The sequence below is a fragment of the Panthera tigris genome, chromosome D3 (assembly GCF_018350195.1).
Source record: "Panthera tigris isolate Pti1 chromosome D3, P.tigris_Pti1_mat1.1, whole genome shotgun sequence".
In the NCBI taxonomy this organism is placed as follows: domain Eukaryota; kingdom Metazoa; phylum Chordata; class Mammalia; order Carnivora; family Felidae; genus Panthera; species Panthera tigris.
The window spans coordinates 83,055,304-83,081,839 of NC_056671.1; the positions used below are offsets into that span (position 1 = coordinate 83,055,304).

The window sequence follows — 26,536 nt, forward strand, 5'->3', positions numbered from 1 at the left end:
ACAAGAACAGATGAACGACACAGACAATTCCTTACCCATTAGGGTTTACATTCTAATCAGTGATAAAGACATAACAAGTAAAAAAATGTATGTATGCATTATGATACCAGGTGGCTAAGTGATTTGAATAAAAACAAGACAGAGCATGGGCCACAGTAGAGGACAAGAGTCAGGCAGGCCTTTCAGAGAAAATCACCATTGATCACAGAGCCGAATGAAGGGCGGGAATGAAAAGGAGAAATGTTGGGGACAGATTGTTTCAGGCCTAGAACATGAGACCAGAAGAGTTAAGAAAATACAGAAATGGGAAGGACAGAATACCACGTGACCTTATATGTCAGGTCAGAAAGTTGGTTTCTATTTCCAACATGCCGTGGAGCCGGCGAGATCCCTCAGTCCTAGAAGATAAAGGGGTCTGTGTGTTCCAGCAGAATGACATCAGCCATCATCACAAGGGGGTTATTTACTGGGTCAGGTGCTGCTGGCACTATTTTTACTCATTGGTCACAACAACCATGTGAAACAGGTGGATGGGACCTTATGTTCCAGATTGCAATCTCTGATCTGGATGCAGAAGGCGGTTTGACAAAGTTCACACAGTGATTTAAACAAAAGTGAACTCATTCATGCTCAGCTCTGGCGGGCTCAACCGCACAGGCTTCGGAAACACCTCGTATCATTAGCGGTTTTCTGATCCCTATAAAGGACCTTACATATTTTCTGGTTTCAACTGTCAGTAATTGAAGACTTCTACGTGAACCTGTGAGTTAACTAAGGCTGATATTTAAGCACTGCAGCTATTAGTGTGAAGCTGTGCTATTTTCATAAATATCTGCATTGATTTAGCCTTTATTAAAATTCACAAAGATGAGATCTTAATGCCGTGTCTTTAGCTTAGGATACAGCCCTGTTCCTGAAACACCACAAAAAGGTTAAGTTTTATTGAAATATGACCAAATATAATTTCCAGGAAATTGGATCTTCTATACTAGAATCAGATAGTATTTTTGATATACCTTAAAAGGACACTTTGCAGACTAGCAGGTGGATATTTGCTAGAGCTCCATGTATGCGCTTTTCCTACGTACCTGTGATTAACAATCCTATCATTAACCAAGCCAGAACTTATTTTAACACATCCGCTTTGTGCCATTGGAGTCAAACTTGAAACCCTGTTAATGCAGATGTACGTTTTATAAAGTCTTCATCCAAAATTGGTAAGTTGTGCATAAGGCTTTCATCCATGACAGAACCTATTAGATCCTCAGAACCCCCTTTTTTTTTTCTCTAACCCATTTTCCATAGATTCATTTATCTGTTGTTCATCACACTTGCCATTTCTTCAACCAAGAGTACAGAGCACTATTTTTTAAATACAAGGAATAATCCTGTATGGAATAATTCCTGAAAATATCCCTGACTATACTCTTCCAATTTTTATGTCCATATGATAGAAATACAAATGTTCTCTCAACTCATACATTTCTATTTTACTTGCAAGTTTTTCTGTTTTAACATTCTGTCTTGTTTCCTATTCTTACACTTCCCTAAGTAAATAATGATACGAATGTATAAGGATTTTCTACAGCTTATGACTTCTCATCTACTTTTAATATTTTCCTAAATTGTTGATTTCCAGTCTTGGGCTTTTTTCAAGTTCTCTATGCTGCCTACACAACGGTACCTGAATTGACAATGATGAAAAACCACTCTTCTATTACATGGTATGGTGCATATGTCTGAAAGTACAGAGAAAGCAAAATACTATAGCCATTCAATTCCTCTATCTTCAGCTAAAAATAATCCAAAATATTTTATTTAATACATAGGGTCAATTTGGTTCCGTTCATTTTCACATGCTGTTAATAAGAAATGAAGATACAAAACAATTTTGAGGACATTTTATTCATTCTTTTCTTCCTGTTCAACCTATGAGTTTTGAATTCCATCTTCATTGGGATAGAATAATAAGGATCATTCTTAAAATGTTCATTAAATTTAAGGTGTTTTATTACCTTATTATCTAATGTTGTCATAAATCTTGTTATCTGGATGCTACCAGGTCCGGCAGCCTACCATACTTTCTTCATAATGTTACAATAAAAGTAACTATTGCACCTAATTTTATATTCCATAATAAAAATATGACACTTAAGAACCAGTTACAGTCTGAGCTCTTAATAGAAAAGGAAATGCTGAGAATCTTATCATGTTTTATTCTATGAGTGGTGAGAATCCATACAGTTGATCATAATATTTTGGATGAATAGTAATTCAACTTTGAATCAAATACTCCTTTCATTTATTGCTATCATTTTTAGTAGCAATAAAATTCACTTAACGGTTTTTCACACTTTCCACAATTATAATAAAGTTTAAATTGGATGTTGTGTAAACGTCAACATATATTTTGTTGTATTGTGACATGCCAAAGCTCTGCTTTGGTTACGTAGAAAAATAACTTATAGAAAACTCCCAAACATTTTTTCATGCCCCCTTTTTTATACAAATCTGTAATATCAAAGATAATACAAATTTATACTGTATCCTTGATTAAGTAACATATAACAAGTATCTGTCTAAATTTGAGACCAGTCTTCAAGTGAGGTCTTAACAATGATTTTCAAACATCAAACTACTACCCATCATCGTAGAATCTCAGCCAGAAACTTGCATATTCATTAGCAAGAAACAGTTTTTAAAAGTTTTATATAATCATTCAGATTCCCTGTAAGTGTTTATCTCCATATAGCCATATAGCATCGGAACTTAAAATAGAGAAGCATTTTTCTCTCATTCGGTAAGACTTACAAAAAAAATGGATACATGAACTAATATTAAGTTGATGTAGTTCAGGGCCTTTCTCACATTAAACATCCAAAAATGTTGAGAATTTGTATTGGATGGTAGTGAAAAAAATGCTAGAGGAATATTTCGGTTACATGTACCGGAGAGCCGACTGTTAGCATCACGCCATATCTGCATTCACTGACAGCTTGCGGGTAGCTTGAAATAACCGAGGGGTATTTACTCCAAGGAAATCAGAAGATGCTCTATATGTATCTATATATTCCCCCCAGATAACACCACTCTACTCAAGTGACTACCAGTGTGCCCAAACACATATTAGCGTTCTTAAAAACTTTTTAATAATAAAAGGCCCCTAATTATATGACTGAGTGGCTGAACCAAACATGCATGCTAATCTTTTAAAGCGAGGTCCCAATTCATTAAGGTAATCATAATATTCCTCCTGATCAGAGGCTGCCGATCCTAAGGAGCTCAGGGATCCAGCTAATGACCCCGTTCCCTCAAAAGCGTAGGTCTGGAGGGAGTCAAAAGGAGGGGCACAAGGATCAGTATTCGCTTCTTCGAGCTTTTCTAGAATGAATTTCCTGAAAATGGCACTGTCGGGGCCCACCTGCAAAGATTGCCTGTACAGGCGCCTGATCTCGGCCGTAGCGGTCTTCTGCACCTTGCGCTCCCGCATGAGGGCGCTGCTTCTCAGCTCTACGACATCGAAGGCCTCGGTGTCTTCTTCTCCTCCCCCTTCGTCGTCGTATCTGAATATGTTCTCTCTGAAGTCTTCACTTTTCGCAGGAAACAGAGTCTGCTTTCTTCGCTGTTTTAGACCTAGGATCAAAAAGATAAACCCTAACAAAGAAAGAAAGCATACCAGAATATCCATTAACCCATAATAATTTATAATTATTCACAATGATTTATAAATATTTATAATGATTATTAATATAATATAATACAATATATAATACAATATATAATCGTATAGTATAATTAATATAACAATATAATATGTTAGTATAATATGTTAATATGAGTTTATACTTATAAGTTTGTGTTTACAGATATTACATAGCATTTAATATCTTATTTATAATAAACTTTACAATCCTTGCTTTTGTTATAAGCTTCAGACAGGAGCTTAGATTTTATGATTTTTAAGACAACAAAACATACAGTCGACCCTTGAACGGTGCAGGGGTTGGGGACTTCCTCTCCTGGGCAGTGGAATAACCCCATATAACTTTTGACTCCCTCCAAACTTAAATACAGTATTAGCTGTTGAAAATTTACAACAGAGGCAGGCCAGAGGACACAAGGCAGCCTAACAATCTTTCTGGAGTAGAAAACCATAAGAATATAGCAAACTGTGTTTTGAGGATAATTTAAAATTTTATTTTTTTAGATATTGAAAACTAAAAGAAAAGCAGCGAAAGGGAAGATTTTCCAACCTATATGCATTGGTCAATTTTAGTAACCAACGATCCACGTTAAGAGAAGGTAAGCACAACGGAGCAGTTTGAAATTCCCCACTGAGGAAAATTCTGCGGCATAATTATTTTCTAAGTTAATATTTCCTGACTAGAAAGTATATGCCACCATAGTTGGTTTGCCACCTGTGCTCTGTGACACCACAGTCATTTCAGAAATCCTGAACTATCATTAAAAAAAAAAAAAAAAACATAACACTGGGATGCCCACAATCAATGTTTGTGACCTAAGATAATTTTAACATCATGGAGAAATAGAACAATTTCAGAATGCTTTTTATTATTATTATTATTATTTTAGAATATAAAAATTGTGTGTGTGTGTGTGTGTGTGTGTGTGTGTGTCAAGGCTAGCCAACCCTTTCACAGCCTTGGATGTATTCAGAATTTCATCTATAGGAATTGAAACAAAGATGAAGTGATGTTATCCATATTATCATAAAGAGAAATACATTGGGCAATACTTTATATAAACCTTACATTTAAAAAAATTGAAATCGTGTTCTTGAAATAAGGCCATTAGGTTTGAATCCAGGTACTATAAAATGCAGCTCAGATATATGGTTGTTATAGAAAGGGAATTAATAAATAATTTTTCAATCTGTGAATTGGAGAGTATTCACAAAACTTTCAGAGGAAACTACTGACTACTGGTTGACCCATATTTCCAACCCTCTAAATATTACTCATGCCCTTGACTGTGAGGCTGCCCTTGGTTTCCTTATAGGGTTTTGAGACTTGGTGTAGGTCTGTACCTGTGTGTATATCAGTACTTGCCATATTTCACTTGATTCTGATACCTAGCTCTGTAACTCTCGTTTCAGTTTTATGATCAAAGACCATTAAAAAATTATTGTCAAGACTGAGGCGAGGTAGGAAATAATGGTAATTTGTATGGGAAAGAGAAAGGCATGATTTTTGAAGCTTTGAGAAAAACGAGAGTGAAGGCCAAGCAAGTCCTGAAACATAGATGTCAATTTGAGCCGTGAGTTTGGGACGCAGACCCAGTGGCTGATGGGATTGCCCTCAACACGCAGTCAAGTTGTGTTGACTTTTGACATGAAGTTACAAGGGAAGCAAGAGAGGGTTTAGATTATACACGGGTATGTTAAAGAAAGAGAAAAGGTTTTGCCAAATGAATTCTTTTTAGTCTTGAAAGCCTGACAAAAAACATTTTGGGGTTCATTTGCCTCACCTGTAAAATGAGTATAACTTATCTGCTTGTGAAAACAACAAACAAACAAAAAAAGGGAACTATTTTATTGGAATTTCTTTCGTGTTTAGCACTTTGATCAAGTAAAACCCTGTTTTTGCCTTCGTCCACACTAACATTTACTTTCTTAATGGCCACAGGACCCTAGGGAGTTGCAGTATAGGGTTGAAGGGAGTTGTGTGCAGTTACGAAATTTCAGCACCTCGTGTACCAGCCACATGACCCTTTGCAAAGTACTTAGTGCTTTAAGTTTCACGTTCCTCATCCATAAAACGCAGGTGATAATAGTTCTACTCCGTAAGGTTATTATGAGGATCAAATTGCATATTGTGTGTAAAGCACTCAAGACAATATCCTGGAGTGTAATAAGCACTCAGCAGAAGGTCACCATTATTATGACCGATTGTTATATAACTGTATATGCTGAAATGCATTGTGACAAAAACATCCCTAAACAGAAGTGGACACCCATGCTGACATACTCATAGAATTCAAGGATCATTGGTTTTCATCTTGAAATCCACAGCCACTCTGTTTTTTTTTATTGACTCCACTGGTTTAAGAATTGCAACACATCCAGAAGAGCAATTAAACGCACATACATGCACACGCACACACATGCACACACACACACACACACAAACCCATACTGTGCCGTGATAATGGAATTAACTATTTTTTTATATTTCTTAGTTTCAATAAATGAAGATAGGTTCTGTTCAGCACTACTTACCAAATATTAGCATAATGCTTATCAAAATAGCAAGTACGACTTCTGTTCTGAATCCCATAGAAAGCATACGGTCTTTATTCCTGCAGGTCTGTGTACTGCCATAATCATCACAGTCACAGACGTGTATGGTAAGGGTGTTTGTACTTGTAAGTGATGGGCTCCCGTTGTCAGCAATTAGGACAGATATGTAGAAGACGGGCTCTTCTTGAAGGCTAAAACCAGTTCTATTAGTCAAAATTACAGCTGTGTTATCTAAAACAGAAATCCATGTGCATCATTTTTCAATAATACAAAAGAAATTCACACCAGTCACATGTACTAGAAGTCATGGTATAGATGTATCATATAAGGTTAAAAAAACAAAAAACAAAGAGGAAATTTCTGATAAAAAGACAAAAGATCCACTCAAAAAGTCATTATCGATTTGACTTGGCCCTAACACTAATTACATAATTAGGTGAATTACACCAATCAATTCCAAAACGTCCTTGATAAAGGTAGAAAACATAAATGTGGAACAAAGAAAACAAAGTGGCTTTTTAATGAGATGTCAATATTTTCTAGGGGGGGACCAGCATTAAATTTACATTGACAGTCAGTTTCATTTGGGTTATTTACTCATGACACAGTTCTTTTACTAGTAGAAACTCATTATTTTCACAAATACTACAAATACACGAGATTTTCAAAGTCATTTACAAGTAGCACAGCAAGTGATCTCAAATCATATATTTACTAATGAGACAAAACAATTCGTTTTACTTGGTAGGAGAAATTCTGTTGGGATGTTTCATTTCACTTTGACATTATTAACCCATTTTCTATATAAAACCCAGATAATAGTTAAACCTTAGTAGCACTGATCACTCATCTAGATAGAACATTTTTAAAAGCTTAACAAAGATGAACAATATATACTTCAACACTTTTGAAGTTGTTTTTCCCTGAATCCCAAAATATTCTAAGTAATCTTTTTTTGGTGCAGTCTTGTGCCTGGGTACTATATTTCTTCCCCCCCAACCCTTTTTTTTTTTTTTTTGGCCTGTCATCCACCCAAATGTTTTGTGTATCAATGAAACCTTAGAAGACACAATCAGTAAAATGCAAACAAACGGAAGTCTTTCAAAATGTGTGCCTGCTAACGACTTTTCCCAAATCATCTTTTAAAAGCAAATTCTCCATCATGTACTTGGAACCTATAAAACTCTTGTGATATCATTTTATTTACTCGGCAGATTGGAAAGGTAAGAAAGTTTACATTTTTCCATATATATTTTATTAGATTACTTGTAATCACAAACATTGAATCAAATTATTTTCTTTACAATTTTACATACTTCTTTTTCCTCAGCAACTTATTTTATATTAATGTAAATAAATCTAAGCTGAAACTTAATTTCTTATATTGTTATATGCATTTTTTATCCTAAGAGTATTTGAGTTTCCTTCACTGGAGAATTTGACCAGGAGGAGAGGAGGAGAACATGTCTGCATTTATTCTCCTGTAAAAGATCTCCCCCAGGGGTGCCTGGTGGGGGGCTCAGTAGGTTGAGCTCCTGGGTCTTGATTTTGGCTCAGGTCATGATCTCACGGGATCCTGGGATCAAGCCCCACGTTGGGCTCTGCACTGGCAGCACGGAGCCTGCTTGGGATTCTCTCTGTCTGCCCCTCCCCAGCTCATGTTCATTCTTTCTTTCTCTCTCAAAATAAATGAGTAAACATTTTTAAAAATTAAATAAACATCTCTCCTAGCTCGAAGCTTAAACTCAGTTGTGAGAAAGGACAGCTACAGGTATTTGACTATGGAAGCTTGTGCAATAAATCCTGTGGTGTTTCCTATCTTTAAGATATAAAGTAAAATTAAGATAGAAATCCATAGGATGACAAGAAAAACTTTTACTGAAGGGAAGGAAAAAAGAACAGAGCTGCTTTATATAAAGTCATTCCACTTCTGTATCTGTATGGAGCGATAAAATATTCTGTCTCTCCAATCAAAATCCTTGGGAACATTGTGTCCTGAGATTGATGTAATCGTTCCATTTTGAAAGGAAGGGAATAATCTTTAACCAATTTTATATATTTATAGCTTCTAATTAATGACTCCAAATATCTGTGGATCCATCGAGCTAACATGACTATAAGTACATACCACTTTCTTCCCCAGACAAAATTGAAATTTGAGTTCTACAAGGACGTGAAAGGAACCATTCTGTCAGAAATGCAATTATATTTGCAGGGTCTTTCAGAGTTTGCAAGGTCTTATAGCCACTGATGATTTGAAAAAGGGTTTTTCATTTAAAGGAATCCAGTGAGAAATGGGGTTAGTATTCAGAACTTGACTTTGAGTTTTGTTTACCATTTTCATTGCCACTCCCTACTCTCTCAACGTTATCATATCCCAAGAACCATATAAAAAGCAGCAGCATTATAAATTCCCTTAAAACCAAACACATGTCTCAAAGAAAGGATAAAAGGCCATTATGACGAATGCCATTACCTTGATTATCCATGATTATAAAACTTGAGTTCTTTGTGTCTTCCACAGACAGATTAAAGTAAAAATGATGATCTTCTATGGATTCATCTCTATCCACTGCACTGATGGTCTGAATTACCTAGAAAAGACAGAAATAGGTTGCTAGCTTTTGATTCCAGAAACTAACTACTGTTAGAAAGATTATCGTCATCATTAGCTTTCATCAAAACTGTTTTACCAATTTTTTATGGATATTGCAGAAGATAACCCAAATTTGGGAGAATATTACAATATTTTCTCAGATTATAAATAAGTTCACTTGTACCTTTTAAAAGAGTGACTTGATATTGCGTAATAAATTAGTCTTGATGGATAAGATGATTTCCATCAGTTAAGTTTGTTAGAAGTTCTCAAAGTATTACTGCTTAGAAATCAAGATTCCCTCCCATGTTCTCTGTCTGATTTCCCCCTTTCTTCCTTTTTTTTTTTTTCTTCTCCCTTCCTTTTCTGAATAGTGGCCATTATGATTTGTTGCAGTTATATATTCCCTGCTTATTTGAGAGCATAGCTGCGGTAAACTTATTGTCTTACTAAAGTATTAGCTAAACTAATGAGTTTTTAAATTGATTTGAGGAAATAATGCAGTTAGAGCTTAGGGGCAATGTACATGATTTCCTTTGACCCATAAAGATTATGGCAAAAGTGTTCCACATCAAATAAATTCCTATTTCAGATCATAAAAAAAAAGTAAAGTAGTGCAGTTTTGAACACATCAATTCACAGTTGATTCTTTTTTTCCAGACATGAATGTGTCAGTCAAGTAGTTCATTATTGTCAAAAAAGAGATATGCTGTCATGATCACATAGTGAGATTGTGATTCATTCTGGAAATTAAAGTAAATTGATTATAGAAGTTATTGTTTTGAATTTTCTAGAATTCAAGTGCTTTTAACCATGTGTCAGACAAAAATATCTTTAGCTGCAAGATGACAGGCCCAAAATTTATAATGTTATACTTCAAAGAATAGATACATATCCACCTGCTTAAAGAGCTAACATAATTTGTACATTATTTCTCTATTTCTTGACTTCTCTTTTTCTTTATAACACATTCCTAATTAAATCATGATCATACAGTGTTAAACCATGCAATGAAACATAGTTCCATTCAATCCATGCCTATGATAATAAATGTGTGTCATATTAGGGTAGTGCTTTTATTTTGGATTATCATCATAGCTAGGGTAAAGGGAGGGGGAACTTGAAACACGGATATGTTGAACCCTGGCTTTGCCACTTACTAGTTTTTTTATATTTAAAAAATGGAGATACTAACTTAATTTTTAGGATGCGTTTTTAGAATTATATGTCATGGGGCACCTGGGTGGCTCAGTCAGTTGAGCATCTGACTTCGGGTGAGGTCATGATCTCACTGTTTCATGGGTTTGAGCCCCATGTTGGGCTCTGTGCTGACAGCTCGGAGCCCGGAGCCTGCTTCTGATTCTGTGTCTCCCTCTCTTTCTGCCCCTCCCCCATTCGCACCCTGTCTCCCTCTCTCTCTCTCAAAAATTAATAAACACTAAAAAAATGTAGAATTATATGTCATAGCTTGTCAAAGTGCTTTTCACACAATCAGTATGTGTTTATATGCGTTTTCTTCATGAAAACATAGTCTTATTGGGATTTGCACAGATAAGGTGGTATCCTATGGAATAGTGTGCATAATCTCATTATATGCATATTTGTTTAATTAAGATTGCTAGCAAACTGCAGAAATTCATGTTTATCTTGTTGCCCTATGCAGACTTGATTTTTAGGCAATGAATAATGTATCTCACTACCTGACTCTGTATTAAATACATGCATCAGACTAAATGTTGAATATGTTTCCATTTTGTGAATGAAGGCTGAAGCACACTGGTGAGATTTTCACTTTATATATATTCTTAAGTAATTTTAATTAATGAAACTATTCTCTACATATGTATAGGCAAACTGAATATGCATAGCTTTCAGCACCCTGGTCCCCCTTTTTTTTTTAACGTTTATTCTTGAGAGCGAGACAGAGTGTGAGTTGGGGGAGGGGGCAGAGAGAGAGGGAGACACAGAATCGGAAGCAGGGTCCAGGCTCTGAGCTGTCAGCAGACAGCCCGACGCGGGGCTCGAACTCACAAACCGTGAGATCATGACCTGAGCTGAAGTCAGATGGACGCTTAACTGGCTGAGCCACCCAGGCGCCCCAACCCTGGTCCCTTTTTAATGTATGTGCCTCCACTTACACTTGCTTTATAAATGGAAGTTACATATGAACCGCTTTACAAAAATAGGAAGCCACTGACAGAATCAGTCACATAGTAGGTATCATTAATTCTTTTGAACTAACCCTGAACATGTACATTATTCTTGAGAACACACATTTCTCAAACAGGGCCGACATTTTTGAACACAAAAATCTTGACTAGGGATCTCAATTTTCCTTTTCATACGACAATGGGAGGGTTTTGGTTTTCATTTTCAGATAAAATTCTAAGAAAAAATCTTTTGCATTGATTAGATTTCTAAATGATTTCCTTCTATCTACTTACCTGGAGCCTATCAATGGTCATATACATTGATGAGAGGGGCCGAGACAAATCAAAAAGCAAAGATTAGACAAAGAAGAATGGCCATGTGATGACAAATTCTGAGAACTCAGATTTTTAAAGTCCTCTTTGTTTTGGGTAGAGTTTTTTCGAATTTTTTTTCTGACCCAATCCGTGTGATTCTCCATTTATAACACTTTAAAATCCATGATGGAAACATTATGTGACAGCCTAGAAAAATCTAAAAATAACCACGTCTCAATGGGAACTCACCTAAGGGCCTGAGATTGTTTTATATATCACCGTAGGCCATCTTCACAATTATCCTATGCGATAAATCCTATTATTGTCCCCGTTTGATATTTATTTATATTTCGCTTCAGGTCACCTAAGGATCTCAGGTAAATAAAACGGTTGGGTCAGAATCTGAATGCAAGCTGACGCTACCACTAGCGTGAAATGAGTAGCGAACGTGGGGCTCAGAGCACATTTTCTTCCGATTTATTGAGAAAAATAAGATTGGGAAATATTTAAACTGTGCATCAGGATGATTCGATACACATATACGCTGTGAAAAGATTCTCTCCCTGGAATTAATTACCACATCCATCACCTTACATCTTTATCATTTTTCAAAGTCCTACTTTTTTAGCAAATGTATAGAGTTTTATCAGCATAGGCACCATGTTACACATTCGATCCTTGGACTTGATTCACCTTATCACTGAAAGTTTATCCTTTACCAATCTCTCCCTCTATCTCACACCCCCAAGCCCCTGGCCACCATTTTCTATTCCCCCACAGAACACATTGTTCAAGCCCTGGACCTGTTCTTGTTCCTGAAGTTTGCATACAAAAAAACAAAAACAAAAACAAAAACACGGTAAAGGATGTGGCATACAAGAAGCAAACAAAACGAAGTCTCATACAAGACAGAGACATGCACAGAAATAAGTAATATAATTCCTATAGAAAAGAGAGACACCAAAAATAACGGTTGAGGGAAAAAAGAAGAAAATAATCTGAGTATTGACATAGGAGAAAGAAAATGATTTTCCAAGGTGGAAGTGAACGAATACTTGAGTAAAAAACATGAATTAATGGGGCAAGTGTGATCCAGACAAAGAAACAGCATGTGAAAACCCTGAATGCAGACAGAGAACATATTATTAGGTAGAAATGAAAGAAATGTGCATTTACAGGTCAAAGGTAGTTAAAAATTGGCATAAGTTTCCATTTAATCATTTTATAGAACTACAAATGGTATTTGACTTTAAAGATAATCATGGGAAAAAAAATAATCATTTTGCACCTGTCAATTACCATGCATAATGACTTCTTTAAAAAAAAAAAAAAAGAGGCACACATGGGCCAACTTACTAAAATGCCATTCCTCGATTAATTATTCTGATTTAAAAAAAATCAGTACAACATTCATTTTTGACACAGAATATAGGTATGGCCTTTATTAAACATGCAAGTTTTTGATAGCTAGGCAAAGAAGTAAGTATTATACATGGGTTAATACATTTGAGTCTGTTTCGTTACCTGAACAGTAGATCTCAGTGAAATCTACTTCCAGGATTAGCTGATGAATTTTCAAATAAGATTATAAACAATGAATTAAAAAAATAAATGATGAATCAAAATACAGGTATTGAGTATTGATATAAATTCTGAATTCCTTGGAAGGTGTTTAATAAACAATTTCTATTAATGCACATTAAACAAAAAGTGAGAGCTGCAATAAATGAATACATGGAAGGATTTTTAAAATTTCAACTAAATTGCTGCTTATTTAGTTATCCTAGGTAGTTGTACCTTGCATCAAGCTATAAATGCAAATTCTTTCTCCCACTGTCTGGAAATATAGTCAACAAATTTGCGTAAGACTGTCACTTTTTATACCACTCCACTGAGAACATGATTACAAATTAGACTTGTTTTGAGAAAATAAAGGATTCAAAATTGTTGTTGAATATCTGTTCAAAAGGCCAAAGTATTAATTAATACAGTAATAGAATTAGAGCTAACAAGAAAATCTAGTCGATAGTCTGTTTTCTTTCTTTGTTTAGCATGTTATTAGGAGAAAATGTTGAGAAGCTCATAGTATTCTAATGTTTTGGTACTGGACAGAGACAGAGATACTCTACGTTTCTAAAAAGGACTTTTAACAAAATTATATGCATTTAAATGCCGTAGATATATAATGTTTTGACGTTCACTTATAGATATCTACTTATATTCATTTAAAAATTGTACTTTCTTAAATTTGTATATCAGTATATATATATATATATATATTCCTTTTGTTAAATGAATTTTAAAAACATACTTTCTAAAAATTCATATAACATAATATATAAATGAAAAAATTAATGTATAAACATATTTGACGAATATCCCAAAGGTATCTGTTTAGCAAATATTTCATTGGCATTTGGAACACACCAAGCCATCTCAGGCCCTGGGGGTGCAACAGTGGCCAGGATCAAGTGTCTCTGTCACCACAGTTTACATTCTAATGGAGAAGAGGGACGTAATACCCGAAGAATAAAAGTGCAGAATAAAACACCCAAAGCACATAATACTTAAACATTTGGGGGTCAGAGGACCTGGCATCTAACCTAAAAATAAAAGATTACACTTCAGAGGTGAGCAGTGGTGATGCCATGAACGTTCTAGAAGGGCATATCACCAAGTTTGTACTTTATACCGAGGTCCACTCACAAGTTATAAATTGGAAAAAAAAAAAGATTTTATTTTTTATCTGAGATCCCATGATCCAAATGTTTGGGAAATTTCTGCATTTTAGAATGTTCATTCTGAAGACACCTTTAGTGTGGATCTGGAAATAGGGAACCTCGTTAACAAGCTGTTGCCATGATCCAGGGGAGCATTTGGTTTGTATTCAAAACCTCCTGATGTGATACATAAAGACAACAACATCCACAGTTACAGAACGTGTTATTTTAAATGAGAAATTATATGGAGATTGCTGAAGTGTTTGCCTAAGCTGAAGATGGTAACAGCATGCTCTCAGGTGAAGGTTTCCCAGACTCCAACTTTCCCATAGGGAATGTTGACATCATCAACGTAACATCTCACCCTTTCCAAGAGGGCGTAGGATGTATTCTTCTGACTGTTTTCCCACCACTAAAAACTGCCGTGGAATTGTCTCCATGCTCTCAGACTTAACTGATAACAGCAACAACTGTGGTGTATCCCTGCCTGTGAGCTGTGAGACTGGAAGAGAAATTTGATTTTATAGGACGGTCCTTCAGCAGAACCATCCATGATTCACTCCAGAAGGTATGTTAGGTCTCTGGTAGGGTGAGTGAGGCTAAAGTACGGAGGTACTCCGGGGATGGAATCAACAGAATTAATGACGGATTAAATATGAAGAAGAAACGACCAGACTGAATTAAGGATGATGTCCACACGTCCATCTTTCCTGCACAATTTGGTGAGTTATGGTCATTTGGCAAGGGATATTGAAAAAAACAGGGCAGGCTTAGAAGAAAATGTGGTGTAACCTTAGGACATACAGGCGGAACTCTCTAGTTAACTGGGCATACAGCTTGAAATACAGGAGAAAGAACAGGCGTAAAGATCTAGAAGTTATCATGAAAGAGTGATCTTAAAAAAAAATTAAAAGGACGGGACACAAGAAAGAAAGGAAGGTGAGAAGAAAACCAGATTATAATGTAGGATCATGGAAATTTAGGCAGCAGAAAGTTTTTACATGGAGACAACATGTCTTTACATTAGACAGAATATTGATATAAAAGAATCTAACATCACTGATATTATACTTTACTTCTCAAAAAGATATTTGGTATCAGTCAAGATAATGGGAATCATTAATTTGAAAAATTAGAACTATTTCCACCAAACAGGAAAGGCAAATTGCCCTAATGTCAGCTCATTTATTATATTCATATTCTGCAAACTACTGAGTATTCTCTCCCTCCTCTGCTCCCCACCCTGGGCATTTACACACCAAGAACAAAAACAGAACCTTGTGGATCATCAAGGAAATGCCTGATTTTCTCCAGAATTGAGGGCACCTACTCTGTCATTTTGATTTTCTACAATGTATGTATGACCTATCCAAAGCACATAGACACTTTTTAGTTTGTCATCTTGTCCAGAAATTAATCCTGTGGGAAATAAGACCAAGAATGATCTTCACGGTATCAGAAAACACATAAAATATTTCCTTAATGATTTTTAATTCATTACCTGTGAAAATGATAGCATTTGGTATATATCATAGAAATACTTAGTGAGTTATTTCTAACCGTTTTTTTTTTAATTTTTTAAACTTTAATTTGCTAAGAACATTGTTAAGATCTATGCTCTTAAAAATTTTTAAGTACACAACACCACATTGTTAACTACAGGCACAGACTTACTCATCTTGTATAACCCACAGTTTATACCGGTTGAAAAGCAATTCTCCGATTTTACATTTTTAAATGTGACTTCAAGTGCTTAAAAGTCCACCATATTTCCTTACAGTCCTGCACTAGATCTCACTTCCTCAAACAGATGTCCTTCTTTTCAGTAATTTTTAAAATATATTTTACATATTATTGTATGGACCTGAGGTTCAGAACACTATGAAAAATCACAGCGTGAAAGCAGACATTTCTTCTGCATCATGGTTTTAATTTTTTTTAACGTTTATTTATTTTTGAGACAGGGCATGAACAGGGGAGGGGCAGAGAGAGAGGGAGACACAGAATCGGAAGCAGGATCCAGGCTCTGAGCCATCAGCCCAGAGCCCGACGCGGGGCTCGAACCCATGGACCGCGAGATCGTGACCTGAGCTGAAGTCGGACGCTTAACCGACTGAGGCACCCAGGTGCCCTCCATCATTGTTTTAAAGTATGGTACCCGACTTGTTTCAATATTGAGATCTTGACTATTGATTTGAGTGTTAGTTTTATCTTTTTTTTTTTTTTTTTTTGCAATACTTATTATGGCTGCATTTCATTACCCAGAATTTAAGTTTAATTTTATCAAAGGGCTTCTTAGCATCATCAAATGAAAAGTTGGTGTGTATCTTTTTGTTCCTTTGAGATATTGATATAATGGAAAATATTCATAGATATCATTTTTTTGTTATTCTCCTAAGGATATCATTTCTGTGCTGTGTATCAGCACTTAATACATTAATAAATTGTTTTTAATTGAAATTCACATATAATGCTTACAGACAGCCGTATTCTTAATAACTGTTTTGTGTTTGATTTTATGTTTGCAGGTATTTAATTCTGCCATTTTTTTTTTTTTTTACTATGAGTAAAGTTATTTAAAGTAACCTGAGGAGCCTCCCTTGTTTTGGATGCTTTGGGAAAGTTTATATAGCATAGGGATTAGTTGTAATATATAATTTTGATATTATTCAACTTCGTGGATTTCTTGGCCTCAAGTATTCTCAATAATATTAATGATTATCCTTTGAAACTCTTATTTTTCTTACATCATTTCTTTTGTCTTTTATCTTTCATTCCAGCAAATGATTTTTAAGTTTCATTTTGAAATAACTGTAGATTCTCAGAAAATTTCAAAATCAGTGCATAGAGTATTTTATTTTATTTTTTTTAATTTTTTAAACATTTATTTATTTTTGAGACAGAGAGAGAGCATCAACAGGGGAGGGTCAGAGAAAGAGGGAGACACAAAATCCGAAACAGGCTGCAGGCTCTGAGTTGTCAGCACAGAGCCGGACACGGGGCTCGAACCCACGGACCGTGAGATCATGACCTGAGTCGAAGTCGGACACTTAACCAACTGAGCCACCCAGGCACCCCGCATAGAGTATTTTAAATACTTGTTGCAGTGAACCCAGTGGTTACATCTTCCATAACTGTAGTACAATTTCAATTCCTGGAAATTCAGATGGGTACAATAGTGTTAAAGAGAAAATTTCGTCGGTTTTCACTGGTTCTTACATCCATGTACCTGTGCATGTGTGTGTTGGCATGAGTGTGAGTAACTCAAACAGTTTGATCTCATGTAAAGACCAGTGTCACCACACCCAATCAGGATACAGAAGAGTTTTGTCACCACAGGTGAACTCCTTTGTACCCCTCTTTCTTGTCACACACCCCTACTCCTTCCTTTTGGAGGATGTACTATAAATGGAATCATAAAGCACATAAGGTTTAGGGTATTGCCTTTTTCATGAAACATAATGCCCTTGAGATCCATTGTGCTCTGCATGTATTCATTATCTGTTCCTTTTTATGGCCAGGTAGTATTCCATTTTATGGATGTATCACGCTTTATTTAATCGTTCTCCGGGTAACTGACATGTGGATTATTTCCAGTTTCGGCTGTATTATGAATAGAGTTGCCATGAATATTTTTATGTAAATGTCAGTAATTCTCTGACGTGTGCCACACTCCGCCCAGATGTGTGATTATTAGATTGTACGGTAAGTACATGCTCAGTTTTATAATAAACTGTCAAACTATAATTCACTTTTTACGTCCACCCCCTCACCTCCCAGCATTAGATGATATCACCGGGTGTTGTTTTTGTAGCCATTCTGGTCGGTGTGTAGTAACATCTCATTGTAATTTTTAACTGCATTGTCCAGATAACTAATGATGGTCAACATCTTTTCGTGTGCTTTTTTGCTTTCCGTATAACCTCTCAGGGAAATGTCTTGTCATGTCTTTTGCCTATTTTATAATTGTGTTATTTAATTTTTTACTGATGAGTTTTAAGAGTTATTTGTATAGTCTGGATATAAATCCGTTGAGTAATCTTTGGTTTCCAAATATTTTCTTCCAATCTGTAGATTGTTTTTTTAATCCTTTTAACAGGGATTTCCATTTTTTTAAATTATTACATAGTCAATACTTTTTTTTTTTCTTATGGATTGGGCCTTTGGTGCTATATCTAAGAACTCTGTGTAGCCATAGAGAATAGTTTTTTCATCTGTTTACTTCTTTCTAAAAGTTTTACAGCTTTAGGTGTACATATAAATGTATGATACATTTTGAAATAACTTTTGTATAAGGTATGAGGTTTAGGTGGATTTTTCTATTTCTTTCCTATGAATATCTAATTGGCTCAGCAAAATTGGTTGAAAAGACTAGAGAATTTATATGTATCTATGCATTTTCTCTGCAACAGGGTTCACGTGATCCAGATTTCCACATTTTTTAGAATACACAAATATTGTATTATAAAATATGGGTTTTCTGTACCCCTATTGATTTAATTATTATTTCGTTTGTTTTCATTAGCATACTCAAAGGCTTCATTTTTCTTGTACTACAAATAAATAATCTGGTCAACAAAAAAAGAAGTATTTAATTACTTTAAGGAAAAAAAAAAGGCAAATGCAATTTATTGAGCTATTGCTCCAAAGATTTAAAAAGCAACAACTTAATCTGTTTCAAACCAATCAAAAAAAAATCAAGAATCTGACAAAATCAAAACTCCAATAAACCAAGCCAAACCAACCACAATAATGTTTATACTGAAATTTGTAACTTTTTAACGTTTAGTTTCTAAATAACGGATTCCTTTAAGCCTGGAATGAAACACTATTAATCTGTTCGCACCCTCATGTAGCAATCCGCATTGGCAGTTTTGTTTCTGGGTAATGTCACATGTGCACAGACACCTTACAGCTCATTTAGAATCTCTTTAGAAGGAAAATGAGCCCCATGTTAAGAACTTCTAAAACTACTCTTAACTGTTCATTTTAATAGTAACACAATTATTTTTTAACAAAGGCCAGGGCTACCCATTTTCTCATTTAATAATATTTTATCCTTACTAACTTCTTACACGATAGGAATTATAGGGCCAACGTGCGTTTTTTTTTTCAAATGAGGAAATCGGTAGTCAGTGCGGTGAGATCATCATCTAATCTGGGGAGTGTGTGAGCTAGTAAAATTCTCTTGCTATTATATCAGGCAATCTTTCTGCCATTGTTGTTTACTGTTGTTTTTGAGGTTTCACTCCCACACGAGGGGAAACATATTTGAATTAAAAACCACGGTTTTCTACATACGTGATTTTTAGACAATAATGAAGAATACCAATTAGCCCACGAAATGCCCCCAAATTAATACCAGAAAGCAAATGGTCATTGCATTCCTCTCTAAAGTGCCCTTTGTCTCTCTAAAAATTGGGACAAAACCAGACAGATGAAAAACAAGGGGAAGATTTAAAGAACAAATAAGGGGAGGGAAATTATTTTCCTCTTCTCTCAATTTTTCTCAAATGGTAAAGAGGCAAATTCATCAAATTCACACAGATACATTCAGTTATCATTGGAAAGCTGTGTGCTTTGTATTGCTTAAGACTACATTAAAGGTTTAGTAGATAATATCACTAGAAAAAAAAAAAAAAAAGAAAGAGCGAGAGAGAGAGAAAGAGAAAGACCAAATGCCTATCTTTTCCTTAACTCTGATCACTTTGGTGCCAAGAATGATAACTAAGTAGAAAAAAGTGACTTATTGTTTAGTTTTCTAATGTTCTAATGAAGTCAAGCAGTCAATCTCCAACAATCCCAAATAACTTTGTCATTAAGAAATTACTATTTGGAGTTTAAAAAAGAAAGGAAATTAAAATTTTAGGAAGAAACAAGCAAAATCCTATCTAAAATAATTCTAAAACAATATTGTATATAATAGAACATTGATTTAAGACATACTGATCCTCACTGAAATGCATTTGGAAAATTTTAAAGTTTTTAAAATGCTACACTTTTGCCCTACCCACTTATTCATAGATTTATATTATAAAAGTGAACCAGCTTAGCTCATGACAATCTCATAAAGTCTCACACATATAGTCACATCACAAGCTTTAAAAAACAAGTGTCACAATTCAAAGTGTCTCACTCTAATTATTTGTAAATACAAATTTAAAAAATCTGATAATTTTGGTGCGAAAATGAAGGTAATGAGGGAGAATGTTGCTTTTAGAGAATAACATCGATTATTCTGGAATCTAATTGCTTTAAATTGTGTGATTTCAAGACTCATTAATCTGGTTGTTCTACTAATCTAGGAGCCAATTTGAAAGGCTGCTTTTCTCAGGGTGCCTGGGTGGCTTGGTTGGTTAAGCGTCCAACTTCAGCTCCGTTCATGATCTCGCGGTTCGTGGGTTTGAGCCCTGCACCGGGCTCTGTGCTGACAGCTCAGAGCCTAGAGTCTGCTTCAGATTCTGTTTCCCTCTCTCTCTGTCCCTCCCGCACTCACACTCGTCTCTCCCCAAAATAAGTAAACATTAAATAAAAAAAAAATAAAAGAAAGACTGCTTTTCCTTTATTGGGTTTAAGGTGCTTTATTGGATAATTGGCATCCCCAAACACCTTTCACTCTGGTTGTTATTCCTAACTTAAGTAAGATCATCTACATGTGCACATTTTATTTTATACTCATTTTTCACCTACTTACTTTGTTTGTATTTCTATACCCATAAATAATTTCATAAATATGTTTTCTATAAATCAATTTATTAAAAATGCTCACTCTTGATGAATATAAGCAGTAGACATTCTATTTTAAAGGACTAATAGAATTCAGTACTTGATAACAAATAAAAATTATGCAATTTTTAGGAAAAGCAAATTATAGAAAATGATTTGGGTAAACACAGTAGGATCAACATATACTAGAGAAAATTCACTGTCAGAAATAATGAAGGTGTCATCTATAATGGGTATAATGGAGGTGAATATTTCTTCACTGGCAAGCTCACTCATAGTATTTCTGAAAGATCACTTACTACATCAATACCAAGGAACCAGCTGTTAAACAAGATGATTTCTTATCAACCGGCAAGAGCTATTATATAATAATAACAGAATGACTTTTTCAGATCTTTGCAAGTAGTTATTTCCCCATCTATATTTTGGCTTTATATTTCATTAAAATTTACTGATCTCAAGAAAAAGGTATAGAGTTTATGAATATAATTATTGGTCATTAAAAAGACTTACTAAATTCGACACTGCTTTCAAGCATTATATTTTTTATTGCATTTGTTTTGGCATCCTCGGTCTTCTCTGACACTTCTGATGTTTAAAATCGTTGCTTGCCTCTTTTTGGTATTGTCACCTTTAAATATTGTCCATATTAGAGGCACCTGGGTGACTCGGTCAGTTGAGCATCTGTCTCTTGGTGTTGGCTCAGGTCACGATCTCGCCGTTCTTGGGATTGAGACCCATGTCGGGGTCTGCACTGACAGTGTGGAGCGTGCTTAGGATTCTCTCTCTCTTCTCTCCCTGTCCCTCCCCTGTGTGCTCTCTCCCTCTCTCTCTCTCTCTCTCTCTCTCTCTCTAAGTAAATAAACTTAAATAAATAAATATTGTCCGCATTAATTCAATCATATTTAAGGTAATGAGTCCTGGAATACTCCTAGGATGCATGTCTGTATTAGAAATTCAAAGTATTTGGTTAAAAAAAAAGCATCATTTGCCACAGTGTTGCATAGCTTCATACATATATATGTGCCTCTATGCACACATGCACATACGTATGACAGAACTATCCCAACTCATGAATGATGGGTGGGCTTATGATTTGCAATTTGAGTGAAAATTATTTACCTCTGAATACTTATAAAAGTTCTAATTAAAGAAAGTCCTCTGAAAGTTATCATATCTGTGTCCCTCGAAAGTACATGATTTTAAATAACTGAAGCAAGTGAACAAAGAAAGAGCAAACAGTGGGAGAGTTTCCTTTAGAGTGATCTTCCACATTGTTGAAAGACAGAGAATAGGGGAGCTACATAGTGAGAGCAAGAGAGGAAGAGGAAGCAGGATTTTTCCTGATTTTCTGGGGTGGGTATCTCAGCTTTACTTACTGCCCATTCTATCTGTATGTTCTGCAGCACTCCACTGCCATATCACAAAATCTTAGGAAAATGACTGCTTCCGAATCTGAGGCAGGAAATATAAAAAGACGAGCTTAAGTATCAGTCTGGGTCCAACTGAGGGACAGGAAGCACACAGCAACTTAAAAGGAGGAAGATTAATATAAAGAATGATTAAGCTACCATACGAGAGTAACTATAAAGATAGAATAACTCCAAAGGGTCCTTGGAAGTTCAGTGAAATTATCCAGATGGACAAGTATGGAAGGGAGGCTGTCTCCAAAACAAGCTTTAGGTCTCCTTGGAGAACGTATGCTCGCAGCGTCTTGCTTTCAGGACAAAGGAGTTCACTGGGTGGCCGAGGCCAGAGCTAGTCCACATTCTCCAGGCAAGCAGAACAAACCTCCAGGGTACACGTATGCCGGTGGGCAGAAATGCAGAAAAAGCCAGGAGGTCGCTGCAGGTGCAAGGTCTAGAGCTCACGGCATCCGCGCTGGGAGGGCAGCATAGAACTCATCAGGCCTGGGAAAGACTTGTATGGTTGCCGAGGGAATATACCTTCGGGACCTTTGGGACTATACTTGTGGCTGGACAAAGCCAACTGTGCAGCATGAGAGGGAAACCCAAACATGCTGTACACGGGAGCCAGGAAGAGCGGCCCTTTTTCTTCTGCGGTGTTCATTCATTCAGTGCCCTCCTTTGACAAGGCTCAATGTTGCATTCACAATAGAAGAAATGCTCTAAAGGGACCAATTCATTATCGCACTATCACAGCGCAGGTACTTTTTAAGCAGGTACTGAAGGATGACTGTGAAGCTACAAAGCAATAAATTGATAAATGGCGGAGCCTAGAACATATTTCTGTACCAGAAACGATGAAAGCAATCAAAGACTAACGGGTCGTGTCTAAAGTACCCAGAAACTGATACGAATGCCTGAAGATCTGTTTGTCGTACCATTCTTGGTCCATTTATAATTCTCTTTGTGATGTAGGTTGCTTACATCTTGTTTCGTTTCCACGTGTGCATGTGTGTACACATAGGTGAGCGCAGGTGTGCATTCTCTAAACTATACCGTGTGGGGATTTTTGACCATCACAGAGGCCTGCTCTTTTGTGAAGAGTGTTGAGGGGAAGGAGAGAGTGGGAGAAGAAAGAGGGAACTTCACTTTGGGATGTTCAATGTAAACAAATTCACACCACATTCCATCTTTGTTGGCACAAAGTCTCCCTCGAATTTTGCTATTATGAGGTTACCTCTTCATAATTTTCCAAATTTTCCATTTTCCAAATTTTATGCTTTCCATATTTCATTCTATGCCACCTTAGTTTTTGGAAGTTACTTAGGGGTATCTCAGGTCAGGAGGTACATCATAGATGGTTCCTTTTTTTCTTTGCGTTCCATTCACTTCTCATTCCTGAGTCCAGAGAAGAGATTCTTTCCTGTCTGCCTCCACACCCAAATTTCCTGTTTGCAGTCTGGAGAAGTACATTCTGCTCCTGTGTCTTTCCTTGGCTTAGTCAAGAATTCATACTATGTGACGTATATTTTCCAACTTGTGTTTTGATGGTGTAGCTGCTTTCTTACTTTATTAATCAACTCTTTATTATTTTTAAATAGAGTAAAATGCATTTCCTCTGCTGGGGTGCCTGGGTGGCTCAGTTGGTTAAGCTTCTGACATCGGCTGAGGTCATGATCTCATGGTTTGTGGGTTCGAGCCCCGTGTCGGGCTCTGTGCTGACAGTCAGATCCTGGAGTCTGCTTCGGATTCTGTGTCTCCCTCTCTCTGCCCCTCCCCTCCTCATGATCTGTCTCTGTCTCTCAAAAATAAATAGACGTCAAAAAATAATAAAAAAAATAAACTGAATGCTTCTACTATTTTGCTTATAAACACTATTAAGTTAAAAATAATTATGTTGTCTGCATACAAATCATTTCAGTTACACAGGATATGCTTTATTATCTGTTAAAGCAAATATTTTTTGAGAGCTTACTCCATTAAGTTGTAAGTTTCGCACATTGCTATCTGATTTTTTAGGAACAAGTAAGAGATTAAGAGCACTTTTGAAAGAGGGAGGTACGTATTGATCTTAGGTGCTTGGCTTCGACTGTACTTGAAGGAAGCCTACCAAGTCAATTTCAAACAAGAAATGTGAGCCGAACTCAATCGGATTCCACATGTAATGTCTGAGTAAACGTGGCACAAACGATGACTATTCAGGAGCCATAAGCGCCCTAACACCCACATTATTAAATAAGGCATCACCCACCACGTGTTAAGAAGAAAATATCTATGGTACTGTTGGATATATCGGCAGCACTCGTAATCTGTACATTGATTTCAATTCATAAACCACAGTGTGTGTAGCAATGTTGGGTGGGGGGGAGCTTTGGCTTCCCCTTAGATTTGAGTGGAGGACCATTGCAAGTAGCCATGCTGTGTATCCTTCTTTCAGGTACTTAAAGACTTTGGATAAGTCTCTAAATCCAATAGTGACATATGGGAGTCTCCTGACTTCTTTGATGATTCCCGGCCTTCCTCCTTAAAGGAAACTGATTATGAAATAGCACTGACCAGTGTCATTTATTCTGAGTTTGAACTATGCATATCCTAGAAAGGAGGCGAGATTCAGTTGTATTGATTTCACGTTTATTTTTGTCATTAAAATTGGAGGTGTAATGATTTATGAGTACAGAATTTTTTTTAAAAAAACCACGTTTTTTTCTATTGGTTTTTTTATTGTGCAAATAATCTAAGGATAGCTAGTCTCTATAATTATCTGGGCATCGTTAATAGAAGCATCATTCTTGGACACAGACACAAATTATAATCCTTGCTCAATCTCTCCTAGGCTACATGATGTTGAAAATGTTACCAAACTTTTATACATCTGTAAAATTATAAAAAAGTATAGCATGTCGTAGATTTCCCATATAGCATTTAACCCCTAGCAAGTCACATAAGAATTCCATGCCACTACATCCGACAGACATATTTCTTCCTCCACAGAGTTCAACTCTCAACATACCTTTCAAGTTTGTTGCAGCAAAAATTAGCATTCAAGTTTCTTGTTGAGCAGTTCTACTTAGTTTTTAAAGATTGGTATTTCATTTTTTTTTCATTTAGAACTGTTCCTAATAATAAGGAAACATTAACTTATTATGAAATAAATAACTAATCTTACCTTCCATTACTGAAGGGGTACATTGGACACTTTGGTAAATCAAGAATGCATTAAAGGAACTTAGTGATCCTTTTGATGCCTTGAACATCTTGCAATTTCATCATCTTTGCAAATCATTTCATCATTACTCGTAAATATTTCCTAATCTAATGTGCTTTTAAAAGACTTACATGAAACTTGCAAGATGAATGGCCTGGAAGGATGATATAATAATGAAATAAATCTTCCCCATTGTATCATTCTCTCCTTCCTGTTCTTTAAATGTGTTGCTTATTTACATCATTGCTCAAAAAGGCATCAAAAACTTATACACTATCTTCTTAGTTTGATTTTATTTTTTCTTTAAAAACAGTTGAAAATTCGAAATGCTTCCTTTTACATTTATAATGACAGAGGGAAAAAACTGACAGAGGCAGTCATCTCACAGTAATTTGTGAATAGATGAAACCCAAAAGCAGAAACCAGCACTATAGACCCAAGACGATGGAGAAACCGATCACGTATTAAAAAAGAGTGTTTGAGACTGAGTCGTCAGATGAAGATAAAACAGATGAATATTCTCAAAATCAAGAATCAGCAAATGAACAATATGAATTTAAGGATAAAGGGAAAATATAGTAATCATCCTTTTAGTCATTCAACAGGAAGGACTTCATCACACGATATTTTGTGATAAGAATCTGGGCCGTTCTCTTTTGCTAAAAATAAACAGGACAGTAGTTTTTCGTCTTTTATAAGTGTTTTGCACCAAAATCTACTTGATTTATCCTGCAAATGGAAAACTACTGAAGGCAGAATGTATCTAAATGTAACCGGAAGGACGGAAATGCAATGGAAATTTTCTTTAACTAGAGTGATTATTATATTTGCTGTTTATAAATCTAAAGATTAAATGCTTTGCAATCATGGAGGAAAGAATATAGCCATTCTTTCTTCAACAAAAATATGAGCTGTGAAAGATATTTTAAATTTCTTGAAATATTACATACCCACAAATGCATATTTATCATGTTTATATTTTGTTAACATTGACCAAGAGGACCATAGCATTGCCTTCAGCCTGACTCAATTTTCGACACATTTCTTCCTGACTAGGGGCTCCTGCCCTCCATTTTCCTAGACCAATTACAATAGATTCTTTCTTTTTGCAGATTCTTTCTCTGCCCCGTGGTAATGTAGATAAATCTTCTCCCAAACT

General features: G+C 35.7%; 1 protein-coding gene across 1 annotated transcript in view; it reads right to left on the minus strand.

Moving 5' to 3' along the window:
- Window positions 1-2,124: 2,124 nt before the first annotated feature.
- The window catches only part of CDH19 (cadherin 19), a 99,637-nt gene continuing 75,225 nt past the window's right edge, over window positions 2,125-26,536 (minus strand). Inside the window, exons 10-12 of the mRNA XM_007096080.3 lie at window positions 8,736-8,853; window positions 6,239-6,490; window positions 2,125-3,654 (exon numbers count right to left, since the gene is read on the minus strand). Coding sequence (XP_007096142.1) covers window positions 3,164-3,654; window positions 6,239-6,490; window positions 8,736-8,853 — 861 coding nt within the window. The 3' untranslated portion in view covers window positions 2,125-3,163. The remainder of the gene's footprint in view (window positions 3,655-6,238; window positions 6,491-8,735; window positions 8,854-26,536) is intronic.